The 23,403-nt window shown below is 55.9% G+C and overlaps 1 protein-coding gene across 10 annotated transcripts in view; it reads right to left on the bottom strand.

Annotated features, from left to right (window-relative positions):
* Positions 1-10,970: 10,970 nt before the first annotated feature.
* Positions 10,971-23,403, bottom strand: part of ASCC2 (activating signal cointegrator 1 complex subunit 2) — a 36,032-nt gene continuing 23,599 nt past the window's right edge. For all 10 annotated transcript variants that reach the window (XM_070769809.1, XM_070769807.1, XM_019977635.2 and 7 more), the window contains 9 exons: positions 23,185-23,259; positions 21,713-21,884; positions 20,227-20,441; positions 19,195-19,314; positions 13,963-14,056; positions 13,733-13,863; positions 13,101-13,200; positions 11,899-11,978; positions 10,971-11,509 (listed from right to left, as the gene is read on the bottom strand). In XM_070769809.1, the coding sequence (XP_070625910.1) occupies positions 11,338-11,509; positions 11,899-11,978; positions 13,101-13,200; positions 13,733-13,863; positions 13,963-14,056; positions 19,195-19,314; positions 20,227-20,441; positions 21,713-21,884; positions 23,185-23,259 (1,159 nt within the window). In that variant the 3' untranslated portion in view covers positions 10,971-11,337. The remainder of the gene's footprint in view (positions 11,510-11,898; positions 11,979-13,100; positions 13,201-13,732; positions 13,864-13,962; positions 14,057-19,194; positions 19,315-20,226; positions 20,442-21,712; positions 21,885-23,184; positions 23,260-23,403) is intronic.

Consider the following 23,403-nt stretch of genomic DNA (forward strand, 5'->3'; position numbering starts at 1 on the left):
TTCAAATGATAGCTATGATTCTTGTTCTTTCTGGAGATGCTGTCATTTTGGAGGGGTGTCAAGGGGAGTGAAGATTACTGTATAGTAAATTCTCACCCAACTGTTTGCTTAATTAACCCAGCCAGGGGCTACCTGGGAAACTTCTGGCATTTCAGGGCTGCCGGCCAAGGCTCAAAACTTTTCGACTTTGGGTGGAGTCCAGTTTGTCCTGGCAGCTCAAAGAAAGAAGGAAGGCCCAGCCCTCAGAACATTCTAGTCTAGTCCCTGGTAGACACAAGAGGTTGCCTATCACAGGCTGGGTTCCCTGGGATGCAGACTCTGTGCAGGAGGTTTACTGATGAGTGCTTTTGGGGTCAATGGGCTTCCCTGGTGGCTCAGACGGTGAAGAATCTGCCTGCAATGCAGGAGACCTTGGTTCGATCCCTGGGTTGGGAAGACCCACTGGAGAAGGGAACGGCACCCCACTCCAGTATGCCTGGAGAAGTCCATGGACAGAGAAGCCTGGTGGGCTACAGTCCATGGGATCGCAAAGATTCAGACACAACTGAGCGACTCAACAGCAAGGCATGCTTTTACCCACTAAAGGATGCAAATGAGACATGGAAAAATGTTCACAATATCTTATTACCCGAAAAGAATAGTGAGAACAGCCTGTGTTGAATCATCTCAGTTTTGAAGAAAACCAATGTTTATATTCCTTTTTCTAAAATAATGCTGGAAAGAAGAACTAAAATCCTAACGGTGATTCTTTCTGGTGGTTTTTCTTTCTTTGCTTATTCCTGTGACCCATGGCAAGCATGTTACTGGTTTTGTAATGAGCTGGGGGTGGGGAGCAACGTAAGTTAATTACAAAGAAAGAGATTCCATCCGGTAACTCAGCCAGCCCCTCCAGCAACAGGGCACATGGACTGTCCTGCAGATGAGTTTGAAGTCTCCCAAGGAAGGGACAGAAATCCATGATTTTAAAATGTCTGAGCCACATGTAGTGTTGGAGGGAATACAAATTCTTCGGGCAAGGTGGAGGCGATGGCAGCTTCTTGAGTGTGAGTAAAAGATGAACACTCTGTACTGGGGGCGGGCAGTGGCCCACGCAGTACGTATCACACACACAGACACACACAGACACACACTCACACACACAGAGCTGCTTTCTCCAGGCATTCACCCAGGACCAGGCCATTAACATACCCTGTACCACTGGATCCTCAGTCCGAGGTGGGCACCGCTCTCCACCCCATTTTACAGGTGGAAATGGGGAGAGGTCAGAGAGGTCAAATGTCTTGCCTAGGCTAACACAGCTAGTGAGAGTGGAGCAGAGGTTCAGAGACAGGATGCTTGGCTCAGAGCTCAGATCCACCACTCTGCACCACGTACAAATCATTTCTTATTGGGGCCTTGGCCTGACACGCTTGGGTATATGCAGAGGCTGGGAGCCAAGGGCAGGTTCCAGCCAGCATCAAGGACAAGGCGGCGACGGAATGCAGGGAGCGCTGGCCCGGAGCCGTGCCGTCCACAGTTCCCCAGCACAAGGGTGCTGACTGCCTTCCTGCTTCCCCAGGCTTGTCCCCGCCTCAGGCCTCCTGCACACCCTCTTGCTCTGGACTCATCCTCTCCACTGAACCCTCAGAAGCCTGCCATGTCCACTCCCCTGCTCACACGCCATCAAGAGCTCCCCACTACCTATAAGATCAAATTCCCTAGCCTGACAATTTCAGATCCAGGCTACCTCAACTCTCACTTTATTCACCTTCTAAATAGGGGGCCCTTGCTGGGGGTTCCCATGGCTCTCTCATCTTGTGATTCAACATAGATTATGGGGGTACTTCCCTGGTGGTTCAATGGTTAGGACTCCATGCTTCCACTTCAGGGGACACAATCCTTGGCTGGGGAACTAAGATCCTTCATGCCATGCAGCATGGCCAAAAAATGAACAAGGATAAAAATTGACGCCAAAATAAATCCATTATGAGCAACAACAAAAAACTCCTCCCAAAGCAACAACAACCGAAAATTCCCAACGTGGATTAAGGGGGAACTTCTCAGGTGGGCCAGTGGTTTAGACTCCATGCTTCCACCGCAGGGGTCACAGTTCAGTCACTGGTCTGGGACCTAAGAACCCACAATCCATGCGGCACAGCCACCAATAACAACAACCACAAAAACACGGATTCTAGAAATAAAGGCCAGCTCTGCTCGCCTCCAGCTAGGTGACCTTGTTGGGGCAGGGGTGGGGGGTTGGGGCGAGTTGCGTCTCCACTATGATCTTCAGTTTCCTCATGTGGAAAATGGGATGACAATATTAATAATAATAATAATGCCTAGGGGTGCTTGGAAAGACGGGAGATGATGCTTGTGCCGTGCTTAGCACAGGTCTATGGGGTAGTTTTGTTACATTGCTTTAATGAGGAAGTTAATGGGGTGGGGGGGAAGCTGGCACAGTTTGCAGGGATCAGCGCCTAATTAGCATATTCAATCCACAAAATGCAGGCTGAGAGCTTTGGGCACGAGTGTACAGCTGAATCGTCCAAGTGCCCCCTCCCCCCACAGCACTGCTGTCTCAGCTGCTTTAAAAGGAGGTGTTCCCTACCTCCTTTGCATCCCTCGGAGGCCGGACCACTTTCTTGTGTTCCCTTCTGTCCCCCTTATCTTGTTCCTGGCGTCTTTAACACTGTTGTAAACCCCAGCTGCCTCGTGCCTTCCTGAGACAGACCTTATCTCCTCCCCACACCTTTCTCCATGTAACAGAGTCCTGTCTGCTTCCGACCATCTTCCTTCCTTCCTGACGACTTAGCAGACTTCTGTCTCCCTCCCCTGTAGGCCTTCCAAAGGAGAAGCCGCTTCCCGCCCTAGGGCTGCAATTCCGTGGGATGTCTTATCTTTTTGGTTCGCTAAGCTTTCCTAATGAAACCCATCCTTCAAACTGCAACCTCCAATGGGTATCCTTTCCTTCTGCTAGAAGACTGTGGCAGAGTGGAAATTTGCAAAATATGTCCTGTCTGACTTACTACTCTCCTTTCCGTTCTCCAGCCCCTCTGTCAATGCAATGACTTGACTAGAGGGGTTGTATCAAGAGAAGTATGGAGTGTAGAATGAGGGAGGTGATAGGTCCTCTTTTTCATGCTGAGCCAATCACATGTGGAGTATTGTGGTGGCTGGTTCAAGCGCCAAGCTATACTGAGGTGGGAAAACCAAGGGGCTGCAACTATGGACTTTGGAGGCTGGCATATCTGGGTTTGAATCCTGACTCAGCCATGAGCAAGCGCCTACCTTGCTAAATGAGGCTTATAATAACACGTACCACCCGGCTTTGTTTCAAGGATTCAGTGAGGTAGCTAACGTCCAGCAAGGCTGAGCGGGGCACCCAGGGCACCTAGCACACACCTACAGGTTGGCTTGTGCCTATCTGCCGGCGTCCAGCCCCGGCTGAGCCAGGGTATTCGAAGGAGAGACGGCATCAGCGACCTATTTATTTAAATATTCATCAAAGATATAAAGAATAATAGAATGAGGATAGCTCAGTGAGGAAATTCAGTGGAGAAAAGAGGCTGAATAATTCAGCCAGAAGGTGAGAGAAAGAATGACATGGGGAGACCAAGTTTCGGTGAACAAGGCCCGCACTTTATTTTCCAAAGTAGTTTTTATACCTTAAGTTATGCATAGAGGATAATGGGGGAAGGGGTAGAGTCATGCTGTAAGCCAGGCTTTCTTCCTGCAAATTTATCGTATGCAAAAGTTTAGGTGATTTGCGTCATCTTCTGGCCTGTTAACATTTTAAGACCCTTTCTTCAGAAAACTTACTTTTCTCTAAAGGTGATTAGGCAGGCGCCACCCTCCAAAAGCAGTAAAGTTGCATTCCTATAGGGCAAAGGTGTGGTGGGCTACAACAAAAAAGAATTAACTCAAGGGTCCAAGGTTACAAACATTAAAGCTACTACTTACACCAATTATATTAATCAATACACTGCCAGGGACACAGCAGGTAAGGGATATGGAGACTTCGCAGCAAACACTGGCCCAACAAGTGAAAAACCCTTCACCAATACAATTTCTAATCAATCTTTTAACTGCTCAAAGGACTCTGTATTTAGACAGTTTAGAACATTTCATGCCTCTCACAGTTGGGAGGCTCTGAGCAATCACATGTGGCCAGAAAAACCTATTCAGGCAGGCTAGAGGACTTCCAAAGGAGTTTGTAGGTTGAAACACTATCACACCCAGGAACTTTATTAACTGGAGCTATAAGTTAACTCTTTTTTCAGAGAGAGGTAGTGGGAGACAGCCCCCTGTAAAGTCAGAGGTGTAGGTAAGAGCACAAAGCAGAAAGTAGGCAGACTCTGGTTGTGGGGGTAGATGCTCGAGAATTTCCAGGGGAACTCCTGAGGCTCGATCCCGCCTTTGCGTATGCCGAGCCTCCTTCCTCATGACCTTTGCCACGGGCGGACTTCCTCCGCTGGCTCCTGACAGAGATAGACTTCCAGTTGAGCTATTCCAGATCCTGAAAGATGATGCTGTCAAAGTGCTGCACTCAATATGCAATATGCCGGGAGATGGCTCCCGGCACCTATCTCCTCTGCCTCTGGCTCCTGTGTGTCCAGGCCATCCTGAGCCCTGGGAGGACTTCTGGGAGGACTGCCCTGGAGCACTGGCAGCAGGCACCCACCACCCCCCGCCTGGGGCCCTGTGAGCAGGGCTCTGCTAGGTCGCTGGCCACCTCACAGCAGGCTGGGGCTTTACACACCTTATGCCAGCCATCCTGCCAACATCTCTGATCTGCAGACAAGACAGTTCTGGCTTAGAGAGGAAAGGCCACCTTGCTCAGAGTCACGAGGTCCGGGAGTGGCTGAGGCCAGCTGGGTCCTGACCCCAGAGCCTGGCTCCTTCTCTGAATGGCAAAAGCAATATAGGCCGCTGGCCATTCAGAGGCCCCTGATCCCCGGTGGAAAGTTCTGGCCTTGCCCTTGCTGTTACTCTGAGTTTACAGCTTTGGGGGTGGGGGGAACCAGTGCTTTTGTGTGCGGACCCCTCCTGGGCGGGGGAGTCCGGTTTTCCAGGTGTGACAAGCACATGCCTTCCCTTTAGCAGGTCACCCACTGGTCCTCACGACGTCACTCCTCTCCTGGGACCTGGGGGCGAGGCTCCACCCATTGGCACGTGGACCCGGTGAGCCTGGCACAGGAGCGGGCAGTGGCCTTCCCCTTCTCTAATCAGACTCCCCACCAAAGGGGTCTCAGCTCCACAGTTCCCTGGCTCCCTAGAGGCAGGGGCCTGGGGGAGGCTGTTTCATGACAGAACTTGCCCACAAGGCAAAAGCCTTCCCCTCATTTTCTGTCCTTCTGCTGGGAACTGCCGGCAAAAACGCAGATGCTGGCAGCTCTGGAACTGTTCGTGCCCCTGGGACCCCAGAAGTCCACGTTGACTAATGCGCCCTGCCCCCAGAAATAACAGGTGATTTGGGCAAAGAGGTTTCCAGCAGGGTGATTAAAAGAGAGCAGAGGATGGGACTCCTCTGGCCATCCAGTGGTTAAGACTCTATGCTCCTAGTGCAAAGGGCACAGGTTCAATCCCTGGTAAGGGAACTAAGATCCCACCGATGAGGCAATTAAAAAAGAGAGAGAGAGAAAAAGCAGAGGAGGAAACTGCCCCAAATGCAGACTGAAGGGCTGCCCACGACAGTTTTTTTCTCTCTCAGCTGAAAGAGGTTCACTGCTCTGAGTGTCCCCCAGTCATGATCCAATCTGACCCCCAAAGTTACTGGCCCCCACAAGGCAAGAGGGCTTGGAGGATGATCATCCCCCTCCCGCACAAAAAGAAATAGAAGCCCAGAGAGTGACTGATCTAAGGTCACACAGCTTATTGAAGGCTAGGGCCTGGGCCTCAGCCTCCTGCCTCTTCATCCAGTGCCTTTTTTCATCACCTCTGGCCACCTGTATGAGCAAAGTAACAATAAAAAGGGTGGACAAATAAGGCCTGGGGGTGTCTATGTGAAGGAACGCTGAGTAGACCAGATGGGAGACATGGTGGGCGCCTGCATGTGATCTCTGTAAATAAAATTCCTAAGTGCACAGGAATGATGGGTGCTCATCCCATTGGAGGCTCTTTTTCTGCCAGGCTCTTCTATGGAAACCACTTTAAACAGGAGAAAACCACAGTTACCGCTTGGGATGGCAGAGCACTTAAGGGACATGTCAGGTGGCGGAGGGTGGGATCATGCAGCCAGAAAAAGCATATTCTGTCACAATTTCATCTTTGGAGAGCTAGAATGAAGAACCTCTTGTTTTTATAATTCAGACCAAGTCGACTGAAAGAAAGCTCCATACCACCTCCAGGACTGGGAGAGACCCATGGAAGCCTAGTAAACTCTTGAACAGGGTACACCTCCCCATCCCCAGGGGAGGAGCTGGAATCCGAAATCCCAGGGGCCTGAGATTGGGGCAAGTTGGGGATTTTAAACAGGTTGAAAAACTCTGGACTCTGCGCCCTTTAAGGCTCCTTGAGTTCTGCCATTCTGTGTAAAATTCTGTTGATTATCGACTGCTGGAAGAGAATTTCTCTTACGATGTGAAGTTGGAATTTAACGCTCATTTTAAGATGTCCCCAGCCCCCATCTCTCTCTCTCTGTCTCTCTCTCTGTCTCTCTCTCTCTCTCTCTCACACACACACACATCAAGGATCAGGGTGAAAGTGGGAGGGGATGGTAAAGATGGTAAACTTTAGATGAATTTTTTTACCTTGGTTCAGCCGGTGGAATAGCAAGAGCTTCTGACCACAGCCAAGGCCCCTCCCTGCTGTCCCAGCACGGAGATCTAGATAAGAATTGGTGCCAGGTTGTCCCTGGTTCTACTGGGCTGCTCTGAGAGCTCCAGGGGGGCCCTGGCTCCCTGCTTCCCTTCCCTGAGGACCAGCCACCCTGGCTCCTTCTAAAGACCCCATAAACACACTCTAAGTCCTAATACGCCTTCCTCACTGCTGAGCCCTCGCTTCCTTCTCTTTGATGTCATTCCTTAAAAAATTTTTTTTAACATTTCTTTCTTTGGCTGTAGAGGTCTTAGTTGCTGTACGTGGGATCTTTAGTTGTAGCATGTAAGCTCTTAGTTGCGGTATATGGGATCTAGATTCCCCAATCGGGGATTGAACCCAAGCCCCCAGCATTGGGAGCGAGGAGTCTTAGCCACAGGACCATGACGAAGGTCCCTCAAGTGCCGTTTACATGGGCTCACTCTCCTGCCTACCTGGTGGCTCAGATGGTAAAGTGTCTGCCTACAATGTGGGAGACCCGGGTTCAATCCTTGGGTCAGGAAGATCTCCTGGAGAAGGAAATGGCAACTCATTCCAGTACTCTTGCCTGAAAAATCCCATGGACGGAGGAGGCTGGTAGGTTCCAGTCCATGGGCTCGCAAAGAGTTCAACACGACTGAGCGACTTCACTTTCTTTCTTTCTACTCTCCTGCCTCCTCTTCCTCATGTCCCATGCTTCCCAGTGGCTATTTCTCCATCACTTCCTGGCAAAGCTGGGCAGTGAGCCCCACTCCCTTAGCCTGCTTGACCTCGAGGCTGCAGCCTGACCTGGCATTCCCTCGCCCCCATCCCCTCCCACTTTCACCCTGATCCTTGACTTTCCTGCCTCTTGGGCCCCTCCAGGGCCTCCATGCCCCCCAGCCTCTGCATTCCCATCTTAGCCTCCAGCCTTTCCCTCACTTCCCCTGGAGAGAGTCTCAGTGCAAAAACGAAGAACCATTCAGTAGGCTGAACGGCAAGGCTGGACACACAGAGTTGAAAGGATACATGAATTTGAAAATAGAAAAATAGAAAGTGAAGAAATGGAACAGAGCGCCTGAGCTCTGGGGACACAGTGGCCAACGGTCCTACACACACACGATCGATCGGGGTCCTGTCAGCCTGGCCTGATGAAACGGCATCTCCTGTCCTCGTGTTCTGCAGCTGTTGCACTTGTATTTTTTACTTTGTAAGAAAGGTAGTACAAGCATTCGGGGGTGGAGGGAAGAGGGATGGCAGGAGACTTCAGGCTTAAGAGTCGGCTTTAGGGGACACTTCTGAGACCAAAGCCTCTCTTGGTCATTTGCTACACGTGTGGCCTCAGGCAGGCCACCTACCCGCTCGGTTCCTCAGTCTCCTCATCTGTACCTACTGGGTGAGGATTAAGCAAAAATGAGCCAAGCAGAAACTCTGGCCAAGGTAAGTGCACAGTAAGCGCTTTTTATTCTAAAAACGAATAATTGTGGTTTCATCACCACCATCATCCATGCTCTTATCATCATTTCTCATTATGTACATTCCCTTCCAGACTTGGAAAAATGCAAAAAAACAAAAAACCTTTTTTCTAACATTTTCACAATCACAGTGTATTATCATGTAGTCTGCTTTCAATTTTTTTTAAAATTTTACTTGGCCTTGCTGCTTGGCATGTGGGCTCTCAGTTCCCTGACGAGGGATTAAACACCCGCCCTCTGTACTGGAAACATGGTCTTAACCATTGGACTGCCAGGCAAGTCCCTTAAATTTATTCTTAAAAAAAAAAAATCTTGCATTTTTGGTTTCTCATGTTGCCGCTAAGTGTTCACTGACATCATGTTTAAGGGCTACCCAACAGCCCCCTGCATTTTTGGTTGGCTTAACTTTTGTTTGTTCTCTCCCTGTGTTATTTAACCCAAGCTTCTGGTGTGGCCGGGACAGGCGGGTTCTTGCCAAGCATTTAACTCTTCCAGCCTGTGCCTGGACGAATCAGGGGGCCACTCAGATAGGATCTGCGTTCAAGCTCTACTGTTGTCTTGACATGGGCTCTGGGCAACTTACTAGGACTCCTGAGCCCCGACTTTTTACCCACAATGACAGGCTCTGCCCACCCACCTCAGAAGCACAGGTGTACTTGTTCAAACTAACACGTCCACCATCGCTGCCCCTCGTGGACTAGAAACACAGACACTCCGGTCTTCAGTCCTTTTGGAGGCACAAGATCTTAAAAGCTTCCTGGGAGATGCCTGTGATGGTGGAGTTCTCTGCCAGGGTACAGAGAGGGCACTTACAAGATTCCTGCTTCGGAGCAGTCATGGGGGTGGCAGAGCCATTGGGCGGGTGGGCAGGGTTCCAGACCCCACTTCATTTATAACGTTGCCCGTCTTACACCCTGGGGCTTTCTCGGAGGATCTAATTGGCACCAAATGGAAACCATTCACCTGGTCCAATGTACCCACTTTATAGACAGGAAAACTGAGTCCCCAAGAGGTGAAGGGGTATGCCTACCAGCACTATTCTGGTGACCCCTGAGTGGTTTTCTTTTTTTTTTTAGTTCTACCAGTTTATTGCTACCAACCCATCACCCTCCACCCTCATGCACACATGCTCAGTCATGTAACCCCATGGACTGCAGCCAGCCAGGCTCCTCTGTCCATGGAGTTTTCCAGGCAAGAATACTGGAGTGGGTTGCCATTTCCTTCTCCATCTGGTGACCCCTGAGTGGTTTTCTTTTGAAGCACCCCCTGAAGGGGCCCTCGTGGTCTGAAATGGAAAATCACCATGAAGTGATGCCTCCAGGGAGACAAAGTTGGACCTGGAACTTCATTCTGGAAAATTTCAAAAGTGATCTCTGTCTTCTCATGTCCTTTACACCAGGATGCTAACGTGAAGCCGGAACTCCAGGTGGTCAGGAGGAGATGATCACGTGCAGGTGTGAGGGTTTGTGTAAACAATGAGGCAGGTATGGCCAGGGAGCCCCCTGCCCCACCTCCAGGGCCAAGAGATGGGCTTGAGCAGTTTGAGAGAGAGAGGAAAAAATGGGCCTGACCCTGATCTGGGTCCCTGGGAAATGCCTCCAGGAGGAAACAGAGTCTTCCCTCTGCCTGTCAGGACGGCTGACCCGGGGCCTGATCTCAGCTAACTTGACATTTCGAGGGGAGCACACCCCCACCCCCGTATCTGCTCTGCGTCTCAAACACGCTGAGAGAACTGGCGCCACAGAGGAATTGCTATTGATTTCCACTTGTGTGGGCCGGCCTAGCAAAACCAATGCGTCAAGTGCCTGTCGGCCTCGCTGCTTCAGACGCTCATCCCAACCATGTGCAAATAAATGGCACCAGCATCTGCGGTGATTTGTCAAGGTCCAGCTGGGCAGGGGCCCTGGCTTCCGCCGACAGACTCTGGGCCAGGCCAAATGCGGGGGCTCAGCCCAGCAAATGCCCCGCCGCTGATCCGTCACCGATCGGCCCCATTCTGGGTGGCCCAGGAATTGGGAAGTCTGGCAGCCACGGCCATGCTGGGAGCTGGTTGGCCCTGGCTGTGGGGGGTCTTTTGAGGAACAAGGCCTGAGGCCCACTTGCTTCAGTGCAACAGGGCTCGGTAGTGGCATTATCACTTGTTTCTTCCTGTTTGTGATCCCTTGATTTCGGAAGATTTAATGGAATGTATATGTGACCAAGAGCCACTGAGTTCTGGCTCTGGTGCGGCCACTGGCTGGCCGGCCGTGGGAGGCTGTGAGATGGAGAAAACACCCCTGTTGGGACCAAGGACCCCGTGAAGGCCAGGGCTCAGCCTGCGTGTCCAGTCCCTGGTCGCCCACCTCCCGGCTGTGGCCTGGGCAGCCACCTTTACGTCTCAGTGCCCGGCCGCCCTCCCTGGCACTATGGGACTGGAAACTGCACCTGCCCACTCCCTAGGGCGGCGGCTGCGGGGGCTGGTGAGGTCACGGTAAGGGCTGGACAGCAGGGCCTCATGCTGGCCCCTCCTTCCACAGGCAGGGAGTGGAGGCTCAGAGAGCGGGGTGATGGTCTCCGGCCACACAGCAAGGTAGAGCAAGATCAGGAGGGCTTAAAGTGGGAGGCAAGCACGAAAGACTGATGAACAGAGCACCGTCCTGCCCTCTTCCTCTCCTGATGGCGGCCATCGCTGGACTAGGACGGCAGGGCTGGGTGGGGGGCAGGAGCGGGGAGGGGAAGAGGTCACAGGCCGGGCACGGATCCTTTCTTGAAAGGGTCAAAAATTTTATTCGAGGGCCTTTTTTGTTTTCTGTTTGTGAATATACAAGCTTCCCACTGTCCGGGAGAAAGCGAGGTGGTATCTGGCTGCACAAGGTTTGGGAGGCTGGCCCTGGGGCTCTGTTCCCGTCCCTTCGCCTGCTCGCTGGCCTCGCGGTTCTTCGGCCGCGGGCTAAGGCACTGTGTGTTCTGCAGGAAGGCGCTCACGGCTGGCTGGTGGATGACGAATGAGGTGGCCTTCTCAGGGGCTGCGAAGCTGAGGCTGTCGAGGGGTAGACTAGAACTTGGGGCCCTGGCAGGGGGCCGACTGGCGAGGAGGCCCGGACCTCCCGCTGGTCCCGGCGCAGCAGTCTCACGATGGAATCATGCCTTTACTTCTCTTGCGGTCAGCCATGGTCCTCCGGTTGTGGTTGGCTCGGGTGGCCTTGCTGGCTTCCTTCTTCCTGCGTTCCTGCATGGTCTCTCGGCTCTGCCCGTGGCCCCGGGGGCTGCCGGCCACCACTGTGGAGCTGTCATGCCGGTACCTGGGGGAGGAACAACCCGCCCCCAGAAGAATCCATCAGCCAGAGAAGGTGGCCCTGACCAGAAGGGGAAGAGCCCGCTGCCTTCCTCCGAGATCCCCAGGAACAGACACCAAGCTTGGGCCAGGACACCCCCGTGCCAGCTTGAGGTCGGAGGAGAAATGGAGTCTGCCACCCACTGGCTGTGTGACCTTTGGCAAATTATTTAACACATCTGGGCCTCAGTTCCTTCATCTATAAAATAAGGACAATGACAAGACTAGCTACTTCCTAGATCTGTGGCCAGAGCAACATGTTAACACATGTAAAGCACTTGGGGGGTGTGTGTGGGCTTCCTGGGTGGTGGGCTGGGGCTTCCCCTGCCCATTGACAATGGCGCCGTAAGCGCTCACCCCTTCCTGGCCAGGAAGGCCACACGTCTGGCTTCCGCTTTCTCCCGTAGCACCGCAGGGTCCTGCACAAAGTGGTCGGGCTGTGGAGAAGAAGGGAGAAAAGATCACGAGCTGCCCCCTTTCCCGAAGCTGGGCTGTATCTGGCCCCATCTTGGAGATGCCGCCCATGCCAGGAGCCGGGGGGCAGCCACAGCGCAGCAGGGCAATGCCCCAGAACCTGGCTGGTTGTTCTGGTCCAAGGTCTCCACCTGAAGCCCCCTCCTCTGACCCTTGGCCTTCCTCGTGCCCATTCGCGGCAGAGGTGGCTGACGGGCAGTCACAGCTGGAGCCGGATGATGACAAAGGGGAGTGAGGGGGGAGGCCAGGAGGGGGGCCTCTAGAGACCACGGGGAGCCTGGAACCCAGCAGAGCTGCCCAGACACTGGTGCTTCCCCTCGCTGGCACCAAGGCTGGGGGAGACCGGGACCCAAGGACCACAGACAGACTGTGGGGGCCTGGGCTGTGTCAAAAACACAACACAACAAGGGGAATCAGTAACCTGTGGAAATGGCAGGATTTGACATAAAAACCTGAGCTAACCCCTTGCCTGGAAAGAGGGAAAGCTCTGGGAGGTCCAGGCCTCTGCCGTGCCGAGGAGCCCCTGGGCAGGGGTGCCTGCTGGCCCAGGCCTCAGTGTCCATCAGGCCCTGCCACTCACTGACGTTGGCGGCCCAGCCCTGGACACAACTGAACCTGTCACCCTGGTGGGAGGATGCTGTGGCGGGGGTGGGGAGGGAAGGATCCAGGGGCTCTCATCTGTTTTCCATGAGGCATTAAGATTTCAGTAGAAGAAAAAGTTTAGTGGCTAAAAAACAGAAAATGTTCAAACCCATCATCACAGATGACCTTGGGCTCTAACGCCTCTCTGATGTCGAGAACTGCCAACCTGGGCATGGAGGCTGGCCCCCAGGTTCCTGGGCCTAATGAACCCAGCAGCTCAAAGGCCTGGCCTCTGATCCTTCCCCTGGGCCCTTGAGGGGCCTTGGAAGAGGCTTCTAAGCTGGCAGCTCTTCAAGCAGACATCCTGGGCTCAAAGGGACCCCCTTTCCGGGCAGTGATGCTGAAGATGCCTCAGGGCCAGGCTCTGGGAAGTGGGGCGCAGCCCCTGGCTCACCACTCAGAACCGTACCCTCCCCTCCACCTGCTAGTTGTCAACCAGGTACCTTGGGGGCTTCAACTGTAGCCTCCTCCTCCTCTTCCTCCTCGTCCTCCTGCCCTTCACCGGGCACTCTGGTTCTCAGCACCTGAGGGATGGTGAAGGGCCTGAGGGTTGAGACAGAAAGGGAGATCAAAGACTAGATTAAACCCGGAGAGTGGAGGCTCCGAGGGAGGAGGGGGTCCTGCTGAGAGGGCCCACCAGGACTGGAAACCAAAGTGCTTCTGAAGTCAGCTTTGCGCCCGCCCCTGGACTCTGTGTGGGTACCAAGGTCTGAGGTGGGGGCTTCTGGGAGGCTGAGCTGAGTCCTGGGGCAGGGGTGGTCTCCAGTCCTCTCTGGTCAGGGCGGCACTGCCTTTACTGGGGGAATTGGGGAACCTCCCTAAGATCCCACTGGGGAAAGTTTTCTGCAGTTAAGAAGAAAAATGGAAAACTGCACGAGACCCAGTTGATGGCTCCTCGCTCAGGGTGGGCTGGACCAACCGGCCAGGGGGCTGGCTAGGGGCTGGAGGGAGCACTGGACCAGGAGTCGGGAGGCTGGGGTTCAGGCCCCGGTTTGGTCACTGACTTGCTCGCGAGATCTGTATAAACCAGAGGCTGGGGGAGGGCCGCCCACACCCCCGACGTCGACAGCCTCACCTGCGGCTGATGAGCTCGTCATCCGAGTCCGCATCGTTGGCGCCCACCTGGTTGCCATCGTATGTGTCGTCGTACTCATCCTCGTAGTCGTCCCCGCGGTAGGGCGAGCCCTCCCCGGGCTGCAGCGGCACCTGCGACGGCCGAAGCGTGGGTCCGCGGGGCCCGGGCTGGCGGCCGGGGACGCCTACCCCCCGCCCGCCCCGCCCCTTCCCCTCGCCAGCCCCGCCCACCTCCTCCACCACCACGCTGTACTGCTCATAGCGCTGCCGCTGCGCCTGCACCTCCCGCTTGTCGTTCAGCAGGCTCCGCGCGCTCTCTTCCTTCCTAACGTCGAGAGGGAACAGCGGGGAGACACGAAGGAAAGCCATCAGGCTTCGAGGGCAGCGGGAGGGGGCCGTAGCGCGAGGGTCCAGACAGACCACCGCTCACTTCTCCCGCCTCTGGCCGCCGCAAACTGAGATCAAGCACCGGCGGGGGGCGGGGGGCTCACCAGGTCCAACCACTTCCGAGGCCCCCCTCCCCAAGGAGCAGCTGTTAGAGTGTAACACCTGTCCCCTCCTTTCAGCCGGGAGACTCCCCTTCGAGGCGTCCACCCCGGAGAAACGTTGGCCCCCAGCGCAGAGAGGTCTGATTGGAGATTTTCTTTTCAGCACTGTGTGTAACAATGAAAAACGAGAGCAACTCATGTCCATCATGGCCCAAGGACAGGGGCCACTGACGCTGGGTGGCAGTTCTCAAGAGCGACAATTTGTGCTGATGGAGACAGAATTCTAAGACATCCTCCAGGGGAAAAAAGCAAGCGCACAGAAACACACAGTGTGATCTCATCTGTGTGAAAAGCAGAGGGCAGACCAGACCTGTCCTCTCCTGCGAGGACGTCCTTATCTATGCACAGGAATAGAGACAGAGGGCTGGTAGGGCCCCACCCCCAACCTGGGCTGCTCTGAAGAGGGGCCTGGGGTCACTGGAATCATTTCAAAGGAACAAAACCTGAAGAAACGGCGAGCCCACGGGTGGCTTTCGTAGTCAGCTCGGGGAGCCCCAGCCCCTCCCTCTCACCCCGCTTTTCAGCCCAGGGACCCTGTCTGGCCTGCGGTTCAATCTCTCATGTCAGATGGCACGGTGAGAAAAGTCTGGAAGTTTGACTGCCATCCTGTCACAGGGGAGGCCAGCCGGGGGCGGGGAGGGGCGTGTTTGGGAACACAGCGAGCTGCAGCACAGCCGCGGGGACTCGGGACTCTGGACTCGAGGCTTTGCAAATCTGTAGAAGAACCTGGCTTGTCGGACACACAGGCCTGTGCAGTGTAGTTTCTAGCCCTGCAGGGGAAAATCAATATGAGGTGCCAGGCAAGAAAATCCAGCTTAGCTGTGAAACTGGGCCTCTGGAATGTATCAGGGGTAGGGGGAAAAAAAAAGAAGAGGCACAAAGCCCGCAGCGTCCATAAAAATCTTCTATTAACAGGCTTTTAGTGCGGGGAGGGCCAGGTGCCTGAGTCTGTCGAGCTGTGTCTGGCCTGGGAGCCTGGGGCAGATCAGAACTGGGGCTGCCAGCACAGTGGGTTAGGACCTGCTTCCTTCAACTTTTTTTTAGTTTTTTGTTTTTATTTGGTTGCGCTGGGTCTTAGTTGCAACATGTGGTATCTAGTTCTCTGACCAGGGATCGAACCCAGGCCCCCTGCATTGGGAGCACAGAGTCTTAGCCACTGGACCACCAGGGAAGGCCCCCTTCCACGGTTTTTAATAAGGGGTTACTATGAGCTGGGCTGGGGAGAGATTCAGAAGAGTAAGATCTGGATTTGCCCTCATGGAACTCAGTCTAGTGGCAAAGAGCAGAAGTGTGCTAGATGAAGGCACATACGTCCTGGAAACACAGGGAAAGTAGAAATGGATTGGGGTGCAGGGGGCTGAGTCGGGGGGTCGGGGGAGGCGCTGGAGAAGGAGTCTTGGAAGCTCCGTGATGTGGAGATGTTTGGTCTGGACCAGGGAACCATCTCGGGCCACAGGAATCTCACCTCATGCCAGAAGAGGGAGCCTGTGACCGTGGCCTCGGCCCTTAGCAGGCGCTCTCTCTGCCAAGCTGAGGGGTGGAGAGGAGAGAGGCAGAGAGGAAGTGAAGGGGCCAAGCTCGTTCAGGTGGAGCCTTCAGGTGAAAGCGCACCCATTCAATCAACAGAGGCTTCCTGAGGTCCTGCCAGGTGCCGGGCCCTGCGCTGGGCCAGGGGACCCAGGCTGAATGAGCACTGTCACATTCTCTCTGCCCCATCCCACGGCCCCTGGTCCACCCGGTCCCCAGTGCGGACAGAGGGAGGTTCTTTCACGCTGCATGGCCTCTGGTTATGTGGCTCCCCGGCAGGACCACAGAGAAGGCTGGCAAAGTGCCCCTGCCTCAGCTGGGTCCTAGGAGAGGACACAGGTAAGGCCAGGGTACCTCGTCCAGGAAGGCTCTGGGCCCATGACCTCATATGAAGCCAGAGAAGGAAGGAAAGAAAGAAAGGGGCAAAAGCAGCTAGGAGCAGACACACCCGAGGGCCAGGTCAGCCAAGCCGCAGGAGCGCCAGAGCCTGTCTGGAGCAGGGCGCGTCCTCTGCCTCCCTCAAGTCCAGGTACATGCGGGCTCCCCTGGGGCTCAACCACCTTTCTCCTCCTCACCTCCTCCAGCCTGTCCTTCAAGATTGGCCCTCAAATTGGCCCTTAGAGGGGTGACACTCTCCTTTGAATTTCTAAAGGGTCTGCAGAGGCAGTAAAGCCCTCCTATTCCAGGGGAGGAATCAGGGGATCCAGAGAGGCCAAGTAACCCTCCCAAGGTCACACAGCTTCCACCAGCATAGCCGGGGCCAGAATATAGGTCTCCTGACTCAAGTCTGCTTGGCTATTTCCTGAGCAGTGTGATCACAGGCCGGCCCCTTATCCTTGCTGAGACTTGATCTTGCCTCCAGGGATGATGCAAGGATGAAATCAGACGATGCCCAGAAGGGGACCTGGCACCTGCTGAGCTTCACAAAGGGAATCCAGTCTCTCTGACTACAGGACTTGTCAGAGCCTTTAATGGGCTAATGTGCTCTGTGACTCTCCAGTGAGGCACACAGGGTGCGTAAGCATTTTTGGCAACAGAACTAATCTGAAAGAGAATGCCTTATCTTCTGGGGCACCACTGTCGAAAGGAGTCAGGGGGCCCTGCGTTACCCTCACCGCCTCCTTCCCTAGCTACGATACACCTGCAGCGCGTGTGCTTAGCGCCGACCTAACAAGCCCCTCACCTCACCCCCATTCCTAGCAGCTCCTCGTTTTGCTCAGGTCCTTCCTCTCCCCTCTTCTCCGGGAGCCCTGGAGCCCAGCTCCCCAGTGAGATGTGAGGAGGCTTGGGGGGCCACTGGGAAAGGTCTCCTGGTCTCTAAGAGAGGTGCAGAAAGACTTGACCCTGACTTCCTGGTGGCCTGGTCATTTCTGGATGTCATGCTGCGGCCACCCAGGGGCCACGAGAAAGCAAGATGCGGCCTTGAAGACGTGTCTGCACCACAGGTCAGCTGCGCTCAACTGCCCTACCCTGCGCCCACCTGTCCCACACGGGGACAGAGTTCCTCATTTCTTGAGCCATTTAGGGCTCAAGTATCTGGTTTAACGACGCACATACGTTTTAACTCGAGGGTGATCTGCCTTGTGCTGCTTGATTTCTCACGTGTTCTGTGAAGACAGGGCCCAGGCCCTAAGCTCCCCGCCCTGCCCACATCAGGACGGGTGACCCCACTGAGGCCTGTACGTGCACCTCCCAGCACCTCTCCACTCTGTCGCATCTTGATTGATGGTCTAAGTCATTCCCAACATCTCTGTGCCGTGGGAGGGCGAGGCCTGGGTGCCCCGTTCCCCGTGGGAGGGCGAGGCCTGGGTGCCCCGTTCCCCGTGTCTCCCAGTGTGTCGAGCACAGGATCTGGCCATAGTCAATCACTTAATAAATATTTGCTGAGTGGATAAATAAATAACGCGCATATGAACAGAGCCCCTGCCTCTCTGTAAACCCCAACCCCTGGGCTGCCCAGCACGAGGCCAGGAAACGTCTGCCGCGGTTTCTGCCTGGGCAGCCGGGCGCCCCTTGGAGCAGGGGGACAGCCCTCGCCGTGTGCCCCTCTCCTGCAGCAGGGCCTGGAAGGGCGGCCACTGAGGCGGGACAACACGGCCAGCCTCAGATCTGGGGATGTCGCAACGTGCGTGACTAAGCAGTCTGCAATAGCTTCCTGTCCAGCCAGCCAGATGGCTTTACAGTTGCCCTGTGCCAGGTCCCCGAGCCCTCAGACGGCCACTCTACCAGCGCTGGACGGTCCTGGGAGCAGGGAACAGCTTGTGCTTCTAGCACTGGGGCTCCTGTCCCAAGAATCGGGCAGGGCCCTCTCCCCTCTCTGCCCCTCACGGCCTCCATCTACGTGATGAGGGAGAAGGCGCGCTGGACTTGCCCAGTGGCCCCCAGCTTTGTAGATTCCATGAAATGGCTCCATTAACACTGCAGGGCTGGCACTGGGCTGGTAGCATCTGATCCTGCCACCACGCCATGGGGCTGCTGACTCTCAGTCCCTCCAAGGGGTCCCGAATCCAAAGCCAGGGGATCCTTCCAGAACATACACTGTACTGGTGAAGGGGACCCTTGCCATGCTCCCCATGGCCTCGGGGCCACCGACCCTGCTGTTCGGTCCGCCTGGAAAGCTTCTCCTGCCCGCTCTGCACAACTGACCCTCCCTCGTCCTTCCACCATCCACCCCAAGGCATTGTCTCCGAGAAGCCTTTCTGCCTGAACTAAAGCCCCAACTAGAGGCTTGGGAGTCTGCACGCCTCCACCTTGGAGAATCTGTTTAATCTGTGAGTTCACGGGGCTTGTTTGCCAAGCTGATCAGTGCAAACGCCACGTGGGCAGGGGCCGTGTCTGTTCCACCCCCCACCATGTCCCCAGCACCTTATAAATCCAGGGCCTAGAAGCACCGGGCAAATATTTGTTGAATAAGTGAATAAATCATGAATGGACTTTTCAATGCCAAAAAAGTACGAAGGACATAGACCAAAAATAAGTAGAAAGGCCTTCAAATGTAATATACTCATTTGGGCAGAGGCCTTCATTCTCCCGTTGTGTCCCTGGGTGGAGAGGCGCCAGTCAGGGAGCACTGCTGAGGAGCACTCACCAGCTCTCCCACCCGGGGACTCCTCCAAAGATGGGACAAGGGAAGAGGGGCTGGTTTGGCCCTGCTGGCCTTTTGCTGTCAAGGAGGACTCACTAACTCTGCGCACAGGGTTGGAGCCTGAAGCCAGACTGTTAGAGGCCCGGAGCCCGGCTGCAGGGAGCATACTGATCTGGGGTATGGGGGAGCCCCAGGCGGAAGCTCTGTAATCACTTCCATCAAGATGACGGCCCTGGGTTTCTGTCGTCCTCTCTGCACTTGCAGAGTTGGGGTTTCTGGGGCCCCACGGCCCACCGGACTCACCTCCTGCCCTTGTGCACCCGGCTCAGGTCCACCGAGTCCCTGCTGAACACATCAAACTCGTCATTCTGGAAGACGTTGTGACGAGACGTCAGCAGGGGCGTCGGGTCCGGCTTCACCTGTCTGGGGGGTGGCACAGAAATGCATTTCGGGGGGATGCTCCTGCTCCCACGTGCGGTCCGTGAGAGCCTCCGCTCCCCAGCAACAGCCACACCTGGGACACAGGCTAAAAACCTGCCCAAGCCTGCCCCGGCCTGGGGAGGTGGCCGCCCTGCACATGTGCCACTCACACAGGTGTGTTCCCGACAGCCCTGCAAGACAGAGGTCACTTGAGCTCGTTTTTTTTCTTTTTGCCTTGGTGCCTTCACCTGTAAAATGGGCACATGGAGGCTGAGGAGTTGGTTCAAAGGCAGAGCTAGCTTCGTTCTGGAAGTTATTCACTCATTCATTCAACAAACAACATTTATTCATGGAAGAAACATCTATTTACTCTCATTCCTGTTGCCCCTGGGGGCTTTAGGGAAGCAGTGGGCCCAACTCAGGAAGGGTGGCTGTGGGGGAATTCCCTGATAGTCCAAGGGTTGGGACTCCACACTCTCACTGCCGAGGGCCCTGGTTCAATCCCTGCTCAGGGAACCAAGATCCTGCAAGCTGCGGTCAAAAAAGCCCCAAAAAACAAAGGAAAAGAAGGGTGGGTATGAAGGAAGTGAGAAGCTTGGCTGTGCTCCCTCAGTGACCAGGCAGGCAGCAACATCAGTTGCCCCCCGCACCCCATCTCCCAGGAGGTGGAGCAGGGAGGCCCAGCGGTGCCCACTCTGCGCTGCAGGGGGCATTCGAGGACCTCTGGGGGCCTGAGGTTTCTGTTTCCCCAAAGAGGACGTTAGCTTCCGTGGCTGGGAACTGCCACTGTGGGGAAGTACCAAGTACGGGACACATGAGAAAGAGGAGTGGGAGGCAGAGGAGATGGGAAGGGCCCTGACGAGGACCCCGGGGCAGTCTGGGCACCGCGAGCTTCCTCCCACCCACTGCTCCTACCTGTCCAGGCCGCGGTCCAGTTGGCTGAGGGTGGGGGCCAGCCGCCCTTCCAGGATGTTGTTGATCACCTGCTCGGGGTCGTAGCTGTAGTGCTCCAGGCAGGCCAGGATGAAGCCCTCGCCGAGGTCCGGCAGCAGGTCCTTCACTTGGGAGATGAGCGAGTCCAGCTCCACACCGCACACAGTGGGGCCCGGGGCTGCGGCTGCCCCCAGGCACTGCGGAAGAGACAGAGGGGATGCCTGGGCTGGGCTGGGGACAAGCCCCAAACAGCACTGGTCTCAGAGTCAGGCGACCTGGTCTGAGTCCCAGCCCTGCCCCTCCTGGCTGAGGGACCTTAGCCAAGTCTCTTAAGTCTCTCTGAGCCTCCATGTCCTTCTGTGTGAAGGGTGAGCTACGGCTTAACAGCTGAGCTGCTGCTTCTGGCTGTGTGACCTTGGGCAGGGCACTTAACCTCTCTGAACCTCAGTTTCCTCCTCATAAAGCCCCCAGACTACACCTACTTCATGGGGTTGTTTTCAAATGGTTCAAAGAGACGATACACAAAAAGTGCAGCGCACAGAGCCTGGTGTGGACGAGGCTGTCCACAAGCGGCCGTGGCTTCTGGGAGCCAGCCCCTTTCCCCCTCTGACAGCCTGACGACTGAGGTCAGAGGGGAACAGCAACCGCTGGAGCTGGCTGATGTGGAGAAGTGCCCCTTTGGCTCGGAATGGGTTAATTTTTTCAGCTTTTCAATTAAAGAAATTCACAAATCAAAAAAACAATAATAAAACTCCTCTGTGTCTGAGGCAAGAAGCCAAATGGGGAAAAGGTGGTGGGGAGGGAACCACCAATCTCCAAGGGCCTGGAACAGTGGGCACGGGGCCTGGGGCCTAACAGAAGGACAGCAGCGTCTGGCAGCGGGGCATGGGGGCCGATCACTCACTCCTCGTGGCAGCTCTGAGCACCCACGTGGAGACAGGGACCCTGCCACCCCCCCTTTACAGGGGAGGAACCAGGGCTCACGTGAGGGACATGCCTAAGGGCTCAGAGCTGGCAGGTGGCAGAATCAGGGTACACCCCTGAGCGGCCTGACCCCAGAGACTGTGTCATCTTAATTCCCACGTCACGCTGCCTCCCGACACGCAGGAGAGAGCCCTGGGTCAGTGGCCAATCAGGAGGATCACAGAGGTGGCGATGCTGGGTTCTGGCCACGTCCGGAGCGACAGCACCAGCTCAGCGGCTTCCTGTTTAGAGGTGCACGCCGATGGAGAGCTCATGTGGAAAAAGCTCCCGTGCTTCACCTTGTGGGGGGAACTGAGGACCTGACAGCTAAGCGCCTTGCCTACCTCACAGGCCACCCAGCTCGCCCTCGGCTCAGAACCCTCGAAGGGCAGCGTGGAGCAGGCCGGCGGCTCAGAAGCTGTCAACCCCAAAACAAACCCTTTTCCTCGCGGGAACACAGGAGGGAGGTCTCCTGCTGCCCCGGCCAGTCCCATCCGTCACACACCTCCTCCTCCTGGGGGAGTGAGGACGGCCCGCTGAGCACCTCTGCCTCCGCCCCGACCCCGTTAGGGTTCTCGGCCGTGGCTGAGTCTCTGGCACGCGTGGCTTTCTTCCGGTCCACCCCTTCCCAGGCACTCTCCACCGCCTGGAGGATGTAGGCGGTCCGTGTCTCGTCCCTGGGAGGACGGGTTAAGGAGTCTCTCTTCACAGCCCTCTCTCCACCCCTCACTGCATGGCTGAGGCCAGGGGCCACCTGGGCTGCACCCCACGGGCACTGCGGGCTCCTGGGCTGCCTGGGGAAACGGGCCAGCCCATGGCTGCACAAGCCTTAAAAGCCAGTACCCGCGCTCTGCAGAGAGCAACTCTGCGTAAGGGCAGGGCCAGGGTCTGGCAGCCGGGGGTCCTGGGACAAGGACCCCTCAGGAGGAGGGCCCGGCGGGGGCACTGCCACCAGGCATCCTGTGCAACCCGTTGTGGGCTTTCTGCAAAAGCTGGGGGCCCACAGGGTGTCCCTGAGGCCGGACTGAGCAACCTACCCCAGCCATCCAAATGGCCCGCAGGCCCATTCCTCCCGGCCCCTTGTCCCTCTCCAGTACCCCGGGGGCTGCCAAGTCAGATGCTGGGTAGTTGCTCTAGACTCTTTCACTCTACTTTCTTCAAAAAAAAAAAATTAATTAATTAATTAGGCTCTGCCAGGTCTTAGTTGCAGCACTCGGGATCTTTGGTCTTTAGTTACCGTGTGTGGGATCTAGCTCCCTGACCAGGGATCGAACCTGGGTCCCCTGCATTGGGACCACGGAGTCTTAACCACTAGGCCACCAGGCAAGTCCCTCCCTCAGGCTGCTTCTAACCCAAGCACCCACCACCCGAAGTCTGAGACTGACAAGGTCAACCCCCGCTTCACATCCTTCCAGGTCTCCCAGCACCTGCAGGGCTCACCCCAAACTCCTCAGCAAGGGCCATCCCAGGGCTCTCTGCCACGGCCAAACCCGGCCCCCACCAGACCCCTGTGCCTCAGCGCCTGCAGGCTGCACACAACGTCTGTGGGCTCAACACTGTGCCCCGGGGAACACTTAGTTCAGGGCGTGGCCATCTCCTATTCCTCGCACTACTCTCAACTTGGGTTTCGCTTCTGTATGGCACCCCCTCCTCCCCTTGACTCCCCTGCCTCTGAGTGACACTCTCGCTGCCTGTTTGCTTATCTGTCTCCCATCCTGCGTGAGGTCTCCGAGGGCAGGGATGAGTCCCTCTTGGTCACACAGGCCCAGACGCTCAGCAAAGACCAGGGAAAGGAGGGCTAGGTGTACCCCGAGGATCAGAGCAGTCTTCTCCTCCCAAAACAGGGAAAGCTGGCTCCCACGTGTTCTGGGGCTAAACGGTCCCTCCACATCTCTGGGTCCAATCTGGTCAGGATCCAGGACCCAGGACCCAGGACCCAGGGCCGGGCCCACTCCGGGGGCCGCCGTGGAAGGATACAGGGCGGAGGAGGCCTGCTCCAGAAGGCTGACATCATCGGCCACGGGGAAGAGTGAATCGTAGTCCCTCAGGAACCTGGAGGGGGGCGGGAGTCAGAGGTGTGGTGCGGCGGGGTGTGGGGGAGCGGGAGTCAGAAGGGTGGTGAGGCGGAGGCGGGACTTAGAGGGTGGCGGGCACACCAGGCTGGTTTGCCACTCCCCGTGTCTGCTGCCCAACCAC

The sequence above is a fragment of the Bos indicus genome, chromosome 17, assembly GCF_029378745.1.
Source record: "Bos indicus isolate NIAB-ARS_2022 breed Sahiwal x Tharparkar chromosome 17, NIAB-ARS_B.indTharparkar_mat_pri_1.0, whole genome shotgun sequence".
Taxonomy (NCBI): Eukaryota; Metazoa; Chordata; class Mammalia; order Artiodactyla; family Bovidae; genus Bos; species Bos indicus.